Below are 17,592 nucleotides of genomic sequence, written 5' to 3'. Positions count from 1 at the left end.
TTGTAATACATTTGAAATATATTTTAAATACAATGATTGTATATAATGTTGAGATGAGTTTCCTTCTTAAATGGCTGGTAAAAAAATGCACACATTAAGACCAATTTGAATCCAGAGTGGTGAGGGGTTAGTGATATAAAATCTGTACCACTGGACACTTGGTCACAAAAGCCTCTTTATAAGCTGGTAATTTTGTAATTGAATTGTTTAATTAAATACAAGTCATTGTGTTACAAAACTTATCAACATCACAAATATTTACTTTCTAAAAGTCACATGTATACAGTTATAGGATATTTCTATAGGACATATAATTATGCTTATTTTTCACTTCATGTTTTTCTATCTCAAAGACATGTGTAGAATAGGTTGTTATACCTGTCTCACAAGCCATAAAAGATTCACTTCAAGTGTGTTAAACTACATTTTGCATAAATCATTGTTTGAATTAAAAAAAATACTTCATAAAAAATACTTTTTATCATGAAAAAGGATTCCCTAAGGGCTTTGATTATCCCAAGAAAAAGAAAATAGCCACATATGTTTTGTTATTATGAGGAATATAATCAAGAGGACCATGATGGCCCTGAATCGCTCACCTGAGATTCATTGCTAGATAAAGAATAAAGCCAGAAAAAAGGTTACATTGGGTTTATCATTTTTTCTCCAGGCTGCACAATTGTAAAGTAAGTAATCCCCGGTGTGAGCCATTTTTGTCCCTAGGTGCACAATTTATATAACTTTTTAGACATCCACTTGTCAATGCCACATGCCAAATATCTAAGGTGTAGGCCTTTAATTTCACAAAAGAAGTCTTAAATGTATTTTCCTATACAAGACTAGATAAACTAAATAACCCCCCAGAGCAAGGCCAATTTTGACCCCAGGGGTATGATTTATATAACTTTTGTAGAAAACCAGAAGGTATTGTCTAAGCTCTGGGCATTGTTATTTCACAATGTTTTAGACATTTTTACTAAAAATAAGTGACCAGTAGGTCAGGGCCATTTTTAACCCTAGGAGTATGACTTATATAACTTTTGTAGATGTCCACTAGGAAATGCTACATACAAAATATTTAAGGTCTTTAAGCATTGCAGTTTCACAAAAGAAGACTTCAATGTATTTTCCTATACACGTCTATATAAACTCAGTGAACCCTGGAGCTAGGCCAATTTTGACCCCATGGCCATGATTTATTAACTTTTGTAGAGGACCATAAGGTGATGCTGCATCACAAATATCTAGGTTTGGGCATTGTAGTTTCTAATAACAAGATTTTTGAAGATTTCATTTTAAAGTCTTTTTCTAGCTCCTCTCAGTAAGCATCAGACTTTTATATATTTATTATATAACTTTTGTAGAGGACAACCTAAGGATCATTACACTGCCATCACAACAGCTCACCTCTGAGAACTTAGTGCTCAAGTGAGCTAAAAAAAAACCTGATGCAAAGTTAATCTTATTGGAAAATTCCTCTTTCTATAATTGACCACTTTTACAGGAGAAAAACAACATATGTAGTTTCTTGTTGTCTTTCAAAAACAAGGTTAACACACTTACATATAACCAATTAATGGCTATTATATATGAAACTAAATTTTTCCTCTTTCCTGTTCAATGTATATCAGAGGGAAAATCAATAAATATGACACAGTAGTTCCCTATAGCAATTATCAATGTTTTACTAAATGATATTTTAAAACCTCAAATGAAAGTTTTAAAATTTCATTTTCATTCACTTTGAGATAAATAAGAATTTAAATTAATACATTAAGGCTATGTATTATGAATCAAGTAGTTTTTTGTCATATTCAAATTACAAGTATGATTGATCTAAATATTAAATCATAATTACTTTTTTTTTCATACATATAACTATAAAAAGGTCAGTGAAAATATGATATCAAAACACAGATCTCAGCTTTGAAAAAACATACTGAAAATTTGCTTGGGGTTTCTAAGTTTTACAGTTGTTTACTGACAATGCGAGTGAGTAACCGCCCATGTCTTTTACAAGTAACTGATAACTCCTCCACATATATAAAATGGTAGAGCACAGTAAGAGTGTCAAGTGCTTAAAATATTTAGTAACTTAATTGTATATCCAGGACTGAAACTTTATAAAACTGTACCTCCCTTCATATGTACCTGTGTGGTCAAGTGAATTAAAGCTGTCAACTTCAAATTACTTGCCCTTACAGCTGTGGGTTCCAATCCGGACAGGGACTTTGGATTCTTTCATGCGACAAAACTATTCAGCTAGACACAGTAGGTGGGTGGTTCTACTCAGGAACCCACTTGTGCATGAAATAAAGCTTGAAATGGGAACCAGAGGTCATCCTACTCATAACCTTTATAGTGTCACTGTGATTTGAAATCCAACAACAAAAATCTTGATATTGTGAAACAAAAATCAAGAAGTAATTTGTAACCCAACTCTGTTAAAACAAAACTTAATTATAAACATAATAATGCATATTTGGTCAAAGTATTATATATTTTGTATCTGCAGTGTATGTATTAAAGATATTAACTTTTATAAAGATTTATTTCATAAAACATTTTGCTTTAAATTTAGTTCATTATTGGTTTAAGGGATTAGAAAATCAAAATACTGAACTTGAGCAAAGACATTTTAACGAGTTAAGCCATAGGCAAGTAAATGTCACCCAAAGCATTCATGGATTTAAGAAAATTACTTCAATTACTAAATAAGTAAATGTTATTCTGTAACACATATCCCAAGTGTATTCCCCCATCCCTTCCAATCTAAACCATAGAAGAACATAGTTACTATAACAATATTGATTTACATGCTGACCTTATAAGGTAACTAATTATCTGATACATAAGACTTTTACACTTAAGTAAGCATTAACAAACACTGAACATATAACATCTGTATAAATGTGAAGTCAGCAATTAAACTTGTGGTTGAGCACTCCAATCAAGAAGTCTACTTTATATATAAGAATTGCCTTTACCTCATTCACATTCAGTACAATAAAATACAAGTTAACATCTTTAAACTTCCATGTAAATTTTTACCATAAAAGAGGAAGTACAACAATAAACAATTAATTAACATATCTTAACGTCATTAAAGTTTGGGTCTATGATTTCAGAGAGAATTAATGTATTGTAAGAGGTAAAATTCAGTTATATGATCACCTGACAAAGAGGCTAGATATTGATTCAGATTTACAATAATTGGCTCACAATCACGCCCGTTTAACTCACAACGAGTGAAAAATGTCCATCGGTTAAAATGTTGTGAGCAACTTCCGTTCCTCGTTGTGAGCACCCATCTTTGACGTGTGACACGATAAACAAGGTGACTTTTTCATATTTTTTGAAGATTACAGACATTTATGTAAAAATATCGGAATGCAGTTAGCTAGCTATGTGTTTTCCGAGTATGCACATGTAAAGATATTGTCTGTTGGTGGACAATTTGATGGAAATACCGTGCGACGCAGTCACTCGGGGTAGGTGGAAAACTGGAGACAACTTCTCTTTGGACCTAATTCAACATTGAAAACGTCGATTCTGGTGACGTTTTGTGCATTCTTACCTAAAACAGATGCCCACAAGTCATCAGCGTAAATTATTATCTGAAAGTCTTTATAGAAACCAAGATATATCCTTTTTGCTTTAATCCTCGTTGTGAGCACCATAACCTCGTTGTGAGCAAGACAAGCGCAGTGTGTGTATGGTTTAAATATGTTATTCAGATGGTGAAAATATAATTTTCAATATACCACAGCAATTAAAACGTTTTTGCACAGCAGCATTTCTTTGCACTTGACGTTGTGCATACCCCAAAGGGAGGCATATTAGTTTTGAACTGTTCGTCTGTCAGTCCGAGCAAATATATGATATTTATGAGCTTCATTCCGTAGTTAAATAAAGAACAAAAACTAATAAAATTCAAATTAAGAGCTATTTTTTTAGCTAATTTTGCTAATGGACGTTAGTCCAGGTGGTGTTTATGAGCTGATTTGCCTCATAAATATCATAAGATGTTACGTCCGTCAATCTGTCCGAAAATTTTACATTGGCCTTAACTTCCTTATTAGAAAACGGATTTGATTCATATTTGAACACAACATCCCTTAGCACCTTCCCACGGACCTGTATTTGTTTACCTTTACCCCTGAATGGCCTTTACCTTGAAGGTCAAATTGTCCAAAAACATTTAAGATTGGCCATAATGTCCTGGCATAATGTTTAGGCACAACACATCTTTGGACAAGGCCTTTCAACTATCCTATTTTATTTGAACTTGACCCCTGAATGACCTTCACCTTGAAGGTCAAATTGTCCAAATACTTAAAAATTGGTCAAAACTTCCTTATTAGTAAACGGATTCTACTCATATTTTGAAACAACGCCCCTTTAGGCAAGATCTTCAAACTGATCTGTATTTTTTTATCTTGAACATCCAAAAACTTTAAGATTGGTCATCACTTCTTTATAAGTAAGTTGATTTAATTCATATTTGGACACAATGCCCCTTTGGACAAGACCTTCCAACTGACCTATATGTATTTCACCTTGACATTGAATTACCTTCACATTGAAGATCTAATTGTCCAAAAACAAATAATCTATCTGGTCCATAAATCTAAGGACAAAGCACCACTTCAGGGGCATTGTCAACTTACCGTGATAGGTCTTGTTTTACACAACTTGGTCAGTCTTCAGCTCAGGATAAACATATGTATGTGTGTATCACACAGACTGTAAAATTGTTGAAATATTCATAAACTCCCGTGATGTTCACTCGAGCCAAACCAGAGTATACGAAATAAAATACTGATTAGTTCTTCTGTTAATCTGATGACTTGTGAATATGAAGAATAATTTTCAAAAAAAAACTTTTAAAAAGAAAAAGAAGAACTATTGCAAAGAAAAACTTTTGTACAAAAACGTTTTGATTGCTTTTGGTAGATTGAAAATTGTATTCTTGCCATTTGAATTACATATTAAAACCAGACAAGCACTGCGCTTGTCTTGCTCACAACGAGGTTATGGTGCTCACAACGAGGATTAAAGCAAAATAGAGTATATCTTCGTTTCTACGAAGACTTTCAGATAATAATTAACACTGAAGACTTGTGGGCATCTGTTTTAGGTAAGAATGCACAAAACGTCACCAGAATCGACGTTTTCAATGTTAAATTAGGTCCAAAGAGAAGTTGTCTCCAGTTTTCCACCTACCCCGAGTGACTGCGTCGCACGGTATTTCCATCAAATTGTCCACCAACAGACAATATCTTTACATGTGCATACTCGGAAAACACATAGCTAGCTAACTGCATTCCGATATTTTTACACAAATGTCTGTAATCTTCAAAAATTATGAAAAAGTCACCTTGTTTATCGTGTCACACGTCAAAGATGGGTGCTCACAACGAGGAACGGAAGTTGCTCACAACATTTTAACCGATGGACATTTTTCACTCGTTGTGAGTTAAACGGGCGTGACAATGACCTTCGTTTTATAATCACATGTACAATAACAAGGTATAATATTTTGATCTCAGGCTTCTAAGGGAAGTAGACCCATGACACAACACAACTACCAGGTGTTTGATATCCTACCATATTAATCTAATGTTGACAAAACTTCTTTGGTAATTTGTATTTCTTTGGTTTGGAAAAATAAACAGAAATAACAAGTAGAAATGGTAAGTTTTAATGGACAGCCTCTAAAACTTCTTAAATTTTGAACAAGAAAATGTGTCTACATGGGCATTGTGTCTGAGAATGACTGGGTTAAATAACATTTGGCTGGCAGTATCACAAAGTACACTAAGTGATCTAAGTAATATAAATTCTTTATTGTATAATTCTTCAGAATAATTCAACTGTTTTCACCACAATACAAAGAGACTGACCATGGTGTTTCCCTGCTATTTACTGTGGACTGCTGTTTCACAGAGGAAACACAAATTGCTGTTCATTAAATGATATATGTCTACAAATGTGAGACTTTTCTGTCACATGGGTCTTACAGACAATAGTTGAGCAAAATTAAGTGTGCTGTCTCATTCCAGGAATCCATATTTTTGAAAATCTGGCTCAATATACTGTATAAGTACTTTTTTCTGCGGGAACTTTATTTCTGCTATTTCTGCGGTTCATAACGACACCGCAGATTTAAAAACCGCAGAAAATTAAGCCTTCCATATGTATATGTCGGAATATGTCAACTACCCATATTGTATAATTCCATTACCATGTACCGTTATTGGTTTTTGTAGATGGGTATTTTTCTTTATGTATCTGTTGTGAATAAAATATTAGAACAAATGTAACTTTGCTTGTTTCTTTGTTTAAATAAATATAATATTTGTATTATTTTCGCTCATCCTTAGCTTGATCTTTTTATAAAATAACACTATTGTAGTTTGACTGGTGCAATAAACATACCCTTTTGTATTTGTACAATATCTTGTGTCTACGACGTAACGTGCGATTTTGCAATTGTTTATTATTCACACTTCATATTCATACAAATCCAGTATTTAAATTGATGTCATTGCACGTTGTTGATTTTTGTTAATTAACATGCATATACCGATATATGATGATAACGACGTAAGACATTATCAATCGTCTGCATGTTAACCGGAAGTAACGTACATGTTACATTATGTTGTCTGTTTGTGTCGGTTAATTTTGTAAAATGCAGAAATGAAAGTATCCATGCGAGAATGATGACACCGCAGAAATAAGAAATTGCAGAAATTTAAAACCCCTTATTTTAACAAAAATCGCAGAATATTAAGCCCGCAGAAATAAGTACTTATACGGTAGTATATCTGTCCAGTAAAACCAAAGACGCCCCTTGAGGTATTAGGTCAGACACAAGTTCACATCTTGGTACAGCCTCAGACAATGTAAGATAGCTGTATAGTTTCCTCAAAAATTACATGCAGTTAGAGGCAAGTGATTCCAAGTTGGATACCTTAACCATTTAGCCCAAAGGTCACAGTTATATACACAAATGTCATGTATTTTATATAATAAATAAATCATTACTTAATAAATATAAGTAAATTACCTGGTTTCTGCTGTCACATATAGACAATGATGGTTTGGCACTGAGATGTCAAGGTCAACTTTGAACAAAATGATATAAGCATTGCTTGTCTGGAAAAAAAAGAAAGAAATATTATTTAATTACAGTCAAAACTGCCATAGTGACCCACTGTATTCAGCGACTTCCTGTCTTATGTGACCCTATTTGGGTCCGCCCAACAATTTTGGCTATAAAGTTGCACTGTATTTGACATCTCACCGTGTTACTTGACTAGCGACCGTGATTTAAACGACTATGTTATGAAAGATAACTCTGTTTTTACTTCCTGTTTCGTTGAAAAAAATGTCGGAAAGAAAGAAAACACGAATTGTTTAGATCTTCAACAGAAATATGAAGCCTTACAAAAATTTGATAAAGGAATACCGGCGTATAAAGTGGCAGAAAATCTTTGTGTTGGAAAAACACAAATCCAAAACCTTCGTAAACGTAAATTGAAAGTAGTAATTTCGGACTTTGAAAATAATATTCCATTGAATTCTAAACGTCAGAGACATGCAATTGGTAACGAGAAAATCAATAGTGTTTGGATGTTTTACTGTAAACCTGTATTAAGAGACTCCCTGTCTTATGTGACCTTCTTAAGAGTCCCCTGTAGGGTCACATAAGACAGGTTTGACTGTAATTCAAAATAAAGGTAATTTACTATGAAAACCCAATCAAAACCATTGCATAAAATAAATCATTAAAATGCATGTAGGTGCAATGTAAATGACAAAATTAAGCAGGCAAAAACAGTCAAGTTGAAATATTATGCTTGATAGTTAATGTGTTATTTTGATGAGTTACTATGCAAACACCTAGGAATGTACTTTGTAAATTTTATTACAGTTTCTATAGTCAGTTATCTCATATTATACTTTTTTGATGAGAAAGATCTCTGTTTAAACAGAAATAAAACCTAGCTTTGTTGGTAACCTTCAGATTGTGTTGTAAGATAAAAACAGATCACTCTTTTACGAGAGAGATATCTGGTTTATCATTAATTATTTATACAATTATATTACCATACATCAAAAAGTTATCCAATTAACCTTGATTTATGTTTGTGTTTTGTATGAAGGCTATATAATATTATCCCATCAACATATCAGTATCACATAAACCTTGACCGAAACTTAATTTTAAAACTGGACTCAACCTGCACTTTGAAATTGGGAGTGACCACTGTAATTGTTAGGGCAACATTTATAGGGCAAATAGTTAAACTGAATCAACTATACAAAAGTTAGCCATAAGTTGTTGCTGTAGTTGGGTATTATGTTGCATACGTTTACTGGTGGAGGAAGACCTCAGGTGACCTTCCGTGCATTATTTTAGGCACAAGCAGGCCTCTGTAGAACCATTAATGTATCATAATCTAGCTGGATAGCTAACTCACATGTAAGATTCCAAAGTCACTGGCAAGATTGAACCTTCAGGTGTGAGGGGCCAGGGGATATGAAGTAAATCACTTTAACCACTCTAAGGCCGTATAAAAAAAAATTAGTCTTTGCTATGAGAAATTATTTAAGTTTTCCATTCTAGCAAGGACAAGCATGAGATTTATAATGTTTTAATTGTTTAAATGTTTAAGAGCATGGCAGTAAACTTCAGTTAGTTGAAGGTGGCCAGTATATTGGAAGAAGAAGAAGAAGAAGAGCATATTAGATGCCTTGAGTTTGATTTTTTTTACCTGTTTGTCAATTGCATACTGCACACAACATATTTATATAATTTTAATCTCTGACAGATTTTCAATAAGCTCAGTAAAATGTGCATAATAATATGTGTTCAAATTAGTCTAAAAAATTATTATGTTTATGGTAATTGACCAATGATTTTCTTTAAATTATAATGGATACAAAAACAAAAAGTATCTAAGAAATAAAATAACAGAATACTGTAACCCAATTTATATTCGCGAATACAAATTTTCGCGTTTTGCCGAGGTCGGACATATTCGCGAATATTAATTTGCGCGTTTTCTTGATTTCCGAAAAAAAATATTCGCGGATTGGAAAGTCCGATGGGGATGTAAAATCCATTAGACGACTATTAATCTTCAATAATTGAGGTCATTATTGGTGTCTTAAATGGGATTAACAATACGCTAGCTATTGTATTGGTAAGTGAATTGTGATCACAATTCAGCAAAACATTTTCTCGATATCTGTACATGTACGCATTGCATCGTTCGTCTTCATTTTATCTTGAAAAGTCTTTAAGAAATTCAATTTAAGCGTTTCATAAAAAAATACCTTCCAATCAGGGATCGAACCCAAGCCGAGAAAATTATGTTATATGAGTCCGCAATCTAACCAATTGAGCTATACAGGCTGTTAAGTTTGACGGGTAAAAATCTATACTAGTATGAAACCATCTTGTATTTCACTGTTTGTAATTATGTACACCCAATACCATTTTGTGATGCTCGATAGGTTTATACCACCTTTGTCTTAACAATTCACTCAAACAATTATTTTATAGGATCCAAAAAACAATAGCCTTTTGTGATGCTCGATAGTTTTCCCACTTTTGTCAAACGATTTATTCAAACATTTATTTCAAAATAAGTGTGAGTACTTTGTATGCATATACTTGGTATAGAAGTGTAAATATGAAGAAACTTAAAACTGACACATGCTCTGTATAGTACCCTATACGGAACGTGATTGACAATAGGCCTACTAGTATTCATAAACTGTATTAAAATGTTTATGTTTATTTTGATTGGTATATTGACATAGAGTTCTTTTGATATTTATAAAACAGTAGTAAGTTTTCTTAGTTTGTGTTTTTAATGCTTTATGGCAATATTCATAATAATTCATTACTTCCTAACAGGTGCCCGTAAAATTCGAATATCTCTGGTCAAGTAGCTTTGCATAACCACGTCTAACTCCAATTTATTCGCGAAATCGTGCGGACTTATTTGCGCAAACAAATATTCGCGCTTCGTTGCCATCCGCGAATAAAGCGAATATTAATTGGTCGCGAATATTCGTTGGGTTACAGTATCTGGGGCATAATGAGCCTTTAAGAATTCAGTAAGTTATTTGTTATTGCTAAACTTTGTATCCCATCTGCTTCAACATTGATTAGACAGAAACTTAGTTTTTCATTGATCATATAATATCCTGGGACAGACTGACAATAAATCTATGTCACCTATTATCAAACAACAAAACAGCATGACATATGCAACTTTAACAGGATCAATGTTACACATCAAAATCAATAAATTAAAAGGGAAGAAATATAATCTTAACTTGATCTGTTTAACATGTTAATACACTAGCATTAATTGTATAAAAAAATATGTGAACTAATTTATCTCCAGGGTTAAATATCTTTTTTTCTTACATAGCAACCATTGAATAAGATTCTTTAATGACAGGGTGACAGAGATACCTCAGCCTTCCCATGTTATAATTATGAGTTTCGCTATTCATTTATACAAGCTTCACCCAACCCTTTAAAATGACACTGCAATCCTAACAAAGCCATTCAAAGTATATCTTTGTCAAAAAAGTGATTATTTTAAAATTAAAATTTAAAAACTTAATTAACAAATTGATAAGATACTATAGAGAAAGAAAACAAGATAAAAAGAAAATATATCATATATTTCATAGAAAAAGGACATAAATTATATAAAAAATGTTTAAAGATGCTTTGTGTTGTATAAATCTGCAACAACCTGACTGTATTGTGTACTATGTTTGTGAATGATGCTGCATATTGCTTATTTCCTATACAATCTAAATACAAGAAGAATAAGACACAATGTCCTACAACAGAACACAATATATTGCCAGATAAAACCACAGACCATCTGAAAGCAATCTGGATAAAACATGCAATTTAAGGGTTTTTTGTTGTTGTTGTTTTTTGGGTTTTTTTTTTTTTTGAGGGGGGGGGGGGGGTAAGTTGTATAGCAACTTTCCATCTTTACTGGTGGAGGAATTTAAATTTAACCACAGGTGCCCTTCCATGAATTATTTCAGGCACAAACCTAGGCTTGTCCATATTAAACATGAAAGACATTAATTTCAAAATAAGGGCTGTATGAACAAAAATGTTAAAAAAAAAAAATTATAATTGATAAAAATTCTTACACAAGTTACCTTGACCCCTGTGACCCATATCTCTACAAAAAGTTGGTGGAATGTTAAAGGTATCCACCTACCAAATATGTCAGACATCAGTAACTAAATTAGGAGAAATTCAAGATAATTTCATTCTAGGCCCTATTGTCAAAGGTGTCAAAGGGGAAGTCAACATCCATACCTTATTGGCCAACCACAAAAAATAACTTGCTATGCTCAATAACTAATAGTCCTTAATTGTTAGTTTTAGGGATTACAATAGCCAAATAGGTGCCAGGGTCACAAAATATGCTAGTCAAAAAAGATTTTGATGAAGATGTGGGCACAATTGATAAAAAGATCGAGTTAGCTGAGAAGCAAGTTTTACTATTTGACTATTCTTAGTGATAGTTAAAAACATATTTTAAATAAACTTGAATATATATTGTGATGTAAAAATGTTACATGCTTGTAAATTTGATAAATAAAATATGTTTAAACTAAATAAACTTGAACAAATGAATTCAAGGAAGCAGAAAATTCACACACAAAAAAGACATGTACATGTAATACATATGTAAGAATATAGAGCATGATTGTATGTCTAAGTGCATGGAATCATACAAGGTCTGGAATTTTGAATATGGAAAAGATTATGTGCAGTTGACCTTCTGACAATCATGGATATTTTGGGCTTATTTTATGGCTGATATTCGGTCATATACAGAACTGAAAATACTATATTATTTTATCAATCCACAGGAAAAAATTCCCTGCTAAAAATAATTAAAAAACTAGAACTGTGTCCAAAGGACACGGATGCCCCCACTATGCATATGTGCTCGTAAAAATGAGCATGCATATCTGTATGTAAGATTTTTATGTGGAACTTTTTATTCTGTAGTTGCAAAGGAATTTAGGAGTCCTGTATATTATTAATGTTGTCGATTCATTTCAAAATAAGATATTTTAAACCTTATGTACATGTTAAATTAAATAACAAATGTAAAATTTATATGTTCATTACTATTTATATGGTATATAGTGAAAAAATCAACAAAGGGCCATAATTCTGTTAAATTTGGTCACAGCAAAAATTCCTTTCTTTACTACCATCTACACATTAAAGCTGTTCATACCTGGAAGTTTAAGCAAAATCTGCCATCCGGTTTAAGAGGAGTTGCGTTCACAAAATTTCTATATGGTATATAGTGAAAAAATCAACAAAGGGCCATAATTCTGTTAAATTTAGTCGCAGCAAAAATTCCTTCCTTTACTACCATCTACACATTAAGGTTGTTCATCCCTGGAAGTTTACGCAAAATCTGCCATCCGGTTTAAGAGGAGTTGCATTCACAAAATTTCTACATAGATTATAGTGAAAAAATCAACAAAGGGCCATAATTCTGTTAAATTTGGTCGCAGCGAAAATTCCTTCCTTTACTACTATCTACACATTAAGGTTGTTCATCCCTGGAAGTTAAAGCAAAATCTGCCATCTGGTTTAAGAGGAGTTGCGTTCACAAGATTTCGGGATGTACGGAAGGATGTACTTACAAAATGGTACTTATGTGACTTTTCCTTTGATCTTTTTGGCCATTTTTAGTCACACAAGGCTTAAAAAAAGACACACAAGTAAAAACGGAATGAATAGGATCGAAGAGAATTTACTGTTACCCATTGTTCCCCAAGTCACACAAGTACCACTTGGTTCGTACGGACGTACCAACTTTTGATATTTAAGACGCAAATCAGCTCATAAACTACACCTGGACCAAAGTCCATAAGCAAAATTAGCTCATAAAAACAAAAAAATAGCTCTTAATTTGAATTTTATGAGTTTTTGTTCTTTATTTAACTACGGAATGAAGCTCATAAATATCAAATGTTTGCTCGGACAGACGTACGGACGGACATACGGACAAGTGCAACGCTATATGCTCCCCACTTTGTGGAGGCATAATAAAATTATTGAACATAAAATTCTAAAAATTTTGAAAATAAGGCCTTTTTCACTGTCATAGTGCTTAAATGTTTGAAGATGCCATCCTAGACATTGATTCAAGGGTTATATCCAGATTATATTAACTTAAAATGGTATTATGAGCAAGATATTTGAAACCATATAAACCCTAAAATGGTTAAATAACCAATTTGAGAATGATTATTGACTAAACAACTTAAAATGGCTATTTAACTAATCTGAGCATGATAATTGACTATATTGATAGCTTTAACAGTAAAAAATTATCAATTTTAACATGATAATCAACTGTATTACTTAAAGTGGTAATATAACCAATTTGAGCACAACACCAACAATTCAATACAAAAATAAATCATATAGAATAATATGTTTTATCATTTAAAAAATTTAGCAACTGTAAAGTTTTACTTATATGCACTACTTATAATATTAACTTATAACATGTAACTAAATAAAAACTACTGAACAATGTCCAACTCATTGTATTAGGAGGAGGGGGGGGGGCATAAAAACTGGCCATCAGATAAAGTGCACACTTACTATGACAGCCAAGGCAGCTGAATCTGGTTTCCATTCTGCTTTACAATATCTTCCATATTTTTCAAGACTTTTCTCTGACTGAGTGTAACTGACTATCTGAACCGCTGGCTGAAATTTAACAACAAATACATTTACTAGTAATCACTTATATATTTAAGTATTGTTTTTCTTTTATTTATTTTATTAATATATTAACCACATGTTAACAAGGTAGTTTTTATTTATTTATGAATATATTATCCTCAGGTTAACCTGGGACACCCCAACAGAAAAAAAGATTTTTCCCAGACTGAGCAACATGCCCTTAACTTGCCAATACGGAGTAGAAAAATTGTTTAGAATTTTATTGAACAAAGTGAATTGAATAAACAGCTGAAAATAACCTTAAGGCTTGCACAAGTGTATGAAAACACAATAATCCTGTGAACATTAACAATCTGTATAATATATAGAGGCCTAGATATGATTCAAAAACACTAAGTTTACTCATTTAGAGGGGTTGGGGTTTGTCTATGTACAAAGAAGAGACAAGAACTGAATCTATGCGTGCAGTTGTTCATTTGGCACTGATCTAACTGATGATAAATCTGAACAACTGAGTTTTTTGTCAAGACAAATTTTCAACACCAACCAGATTCTTCCAGAAACAGAGTTACCTATACAGTGCAGAAGAAACAATGCAATTGTCTAGGGCTTTTTTTAATGTTTTAAAATTTCTCAATTTTTATCTGCTAATGATTTGCCCCAATTATGCTAAGCATATATGCCATAATATCCCCACCTGGGGACAAATTCCCTTGATTGTTAAAAAATCTAAAACATCATTTTTGCCAATAAAACATTATAATTTTATGATACATTTTGTATTGTATATAAACACTTTTACAAGTATACATTGTCTTCAATAATGTCTCCCTAAACACTGCCAGGTTCTAAGCTAAAGGATAATTGTTGATTACCCTGTTATACTTAAAAGATTACTTCAATTACAAGGATTAAACAAATGAATTTTAATGCATGACATAGCTCTCTCACAATAAACATGTGAATCAGTGTCAGTATTGCAGGTGCATAACCAATGACATATACGATATCAAATGCCTTATGTATCTGAGTTCTTTGGGACATGTAACCCAGCCTAACTTCTACATCATACTGCTTTAAAATCGTTTACGATCACTCTCAGTGATTTTTTTTCCAATTTTCAAAACAACCTGTGGCTTTCTGAAGGGGAAAATATAGCGCGATAAATCAGAAAAGGGGAAACCTGAAATCAAATTCCAACAACTGAAAATGGAATTTACTCACACATTTTATGGAAAAAAATTAATTTCAATTCAATTTAACATGCATGGTACATAGCAGAGGCTATCTATAGGGACAGATTTCTGTCTTCTAGGTGATGCTGGTAAGTCATGGTTAATATATGCAGTTTTAGGGGAAAATATACCTATTTTGGGCTAGGGGAAACAGCCTTTATTTGACTGTAAAATACAGTGAAAAAAATCACTGACTCTAAGCAGATAACTGCCTTGAGTTTAGTGTCTGTGTTTTGTCGTTGAAGTTGATTGCAGTACTCAAGTAGGAATGATGCACATAAACTTAATGACCATGCAAATTTTCGAGTGTTTATAGAAACTCGAAAGAATCACAGATTAGCAGTGTTTGAAACTGAGCCATCATGATCCTACAACAACTATTGAGAAGATTTTTTCAATAAAGAGCACAATAATGGATTGAAATATAATCGCTTAACACCCTCTCATTATTCATAATAAATATTAAACTTTTTCAAAGTGAAACCTGAAATCAAACAATGTTACCCATATTTCCATCAAGAATTCCTTGCAGATTCAATTCCAATGCAAACTTTATTTTGCTTATATTTGACCTTCTTCACTTTCATGATATCAAGAATTTGTATTGTATATTAAACAAGCAAATTCGTTGAATTTATATCCCCCGCCGAGTACTGGTTATTATTAACACAACAACTGAAGACATAAGGCTTTATTTATATATTAATCATGGCATAAACAGTAATATTCTTTGAACTTTGAACAGGGCAATAACAGAGCCATAACTTTGTGTTAAATAGTAAAATCTGGAAATGCCAATGAGATGTATGCATACTACATAACTAATCAAGGGCCATAAATCTGAGTTATAAGTATCTGACTGGAACAAGGCGACTATATGCACATCTCCTCTTAGTATCCCATAAAGTTTCATTGAATTCCAGCCAGTAGTAGCAGAGAAGTAGCGAGGAAACAAATATTTTTCTATATGGATACTGCATAACTAATCAAGGGCCATAACTCTGAGTTAAAGTGTCTGACCGGAACAAGCCGACGATATGCGCATCTCCTCTTGGTATTGAAGGTTCCCATAAAGTTTCGTTGAATTCCAGCCAGTAGTTGCAGAGAAGTAGCGCGGAAACGATTTTTACTCCATATGCATACTGCATAACTAATCAAGGGCCATAACTCTGAGTTAAAGTGTCTGACCGGAACAAGCCGACGATATGCGCATCTCCTCTTGGTATTGAAGGTTCCCATAAAGTTTCGTTGAATTCCAGCTAGTAGTTGCAGAGAAGTAGTGCGGAAATGATTTTTACTCAGTATATGCATACTACATAACTAATCAAGGGCCATAACTCTGAGTTAAAGGGTCTGACCGGAACAAGCCGACGATATGCGCATGTCCTCTTGATATTGATGAATCCCATAAAGTTTCGTTGAATTCCAGCCAGTAGTTGCAGAGAACTACTTCGGAAACGATTTTTACTCCATATGCATATTGCATAACTAATCAAGGGCCATAACTCTGAGTTAAAGTGTCTGACCCGAACAAGCCGACGATATGCACATCTCCTCTTGGTATTGGTTCCCATAAAGTTTCGTTGAATTCCAGCCAGTAGTTGCAGAGAAGTAGCGCGGAAACGATTTTTACTCCATATGCATATTGCATAACTAATCAAGGGCCATAACTCTGAGTTAAAGTGTCTGACCGGAACAAGCAGACGATATGCGCATCTCCCCTTGGTATTGATGATTCCCATAAAGTTTCGTTGAATTCCAGCCAGTAGTTGCAGAGAACTACTCCGGAAACGATTTTTACTCAGTATATGCATATTGCATAACTAATCAAGGGCCATAACTCTGAGTTAAAGTGTCTGACCGGAACAAGCCGACGATATGCGCATCTCCTCTTGATATTGATGATTCCCATAAAGTTTCGTTGAATTCCAGCCAGTAGTTGCAGAGAACTACTCCGGAAACGAAATTCGGACGGACGGATGGACGGAAGGACGGACAACGCCAAAACTATATCCCCCTCCCGATTCCATCGGCAGGGGATAATAATTGAAATGAAAAAAAAAATTGGTTAATTACTGGCATATAATAACTTATAATGCTGAAAATCACCAATTTCATGTACGAAATCAGAAATGGTATGTGATTTTGGATATACCATTTTGGATATGTACATGTCTTGCTGGTTTGAAACAGATATCAAAATAATGATGTCCGAGAAATGAGATGATTTCAAGACAGTCAAATGTAAGAAGCCAATTTTCTTTATCAATAGTCAAATTTTTTTGACATGCCAAAGATAGATATTTTTGCGCTGGGTCGAATCTCGCTTCTAGAGGGCAGTAATTGCTTACTGGTTGGGGACCACCAAAACAGGACAACCACCAAACCCGACGGCTCAATTTAGTAGTTTCTTTGTTCAGTGGTTGTCAGTCACTTTTTATCAACAATATTAGTGCATATTTCTTTTAAAATTAAGTAAATAAATTTATTTCAACCTGCGTAAAAGGTAATATTTTAATGTCTATTTCAAGAATGTTGACGTTGAAATTTTGGGGTCAAGAAAGC

General features: G+C 33.2%; 1 protein-coding gene across 2 annotated transcripts in view; it reads right to left on the bottom strand.

Annotated features, from left to right (window-relative positions):
- The window catches only part of LOC132723751 (guanine nucleotide exchange factor subunit RIC1-like), a 69,452-nt gene that overhangs the window by 49,519 nt on the left and 2,341 nt on the right, over nt 1–17,592 (bottom strand). For both annotated transcript variants that reach the window (XM_060708527.1, XM_060708528.1), the window contains exons 2-3: nt 13,709–13,816; nt 7,076–7,164 (exon numbers count right to left, since the gene is read on the bottom strand). In XM_060708527.1, the coding sequence (XP_060564510.1) occupies nt 7,076–7,164; nt 13,709–13,816 (197 nt within the window). The remainder of the gene's footprint in view (nt 1–7,075; nt 7,165–13,708; nt 13,817–17,592) is intronic.

Source organism: Ruditapes philippinarum, unplaced genomic scaffold (genome assembly GCF_026571515.1).
Source record: "Ruditapes philippinarum isolate M1 unplaced genomic scaffold, ASM2657151v2 ctg1121_1_1_1_1, whole genome shotgun sequence".
Lineage (NCBI taxonomy): Eukaryota > Metazoa > Mollusca > Bivalvia > Venerida > Veneridae > Ruditapes > Ruditapes philippinarum.
This window is presented reverse-complemented; position numbering and strand designations above follow the sequence as displayed.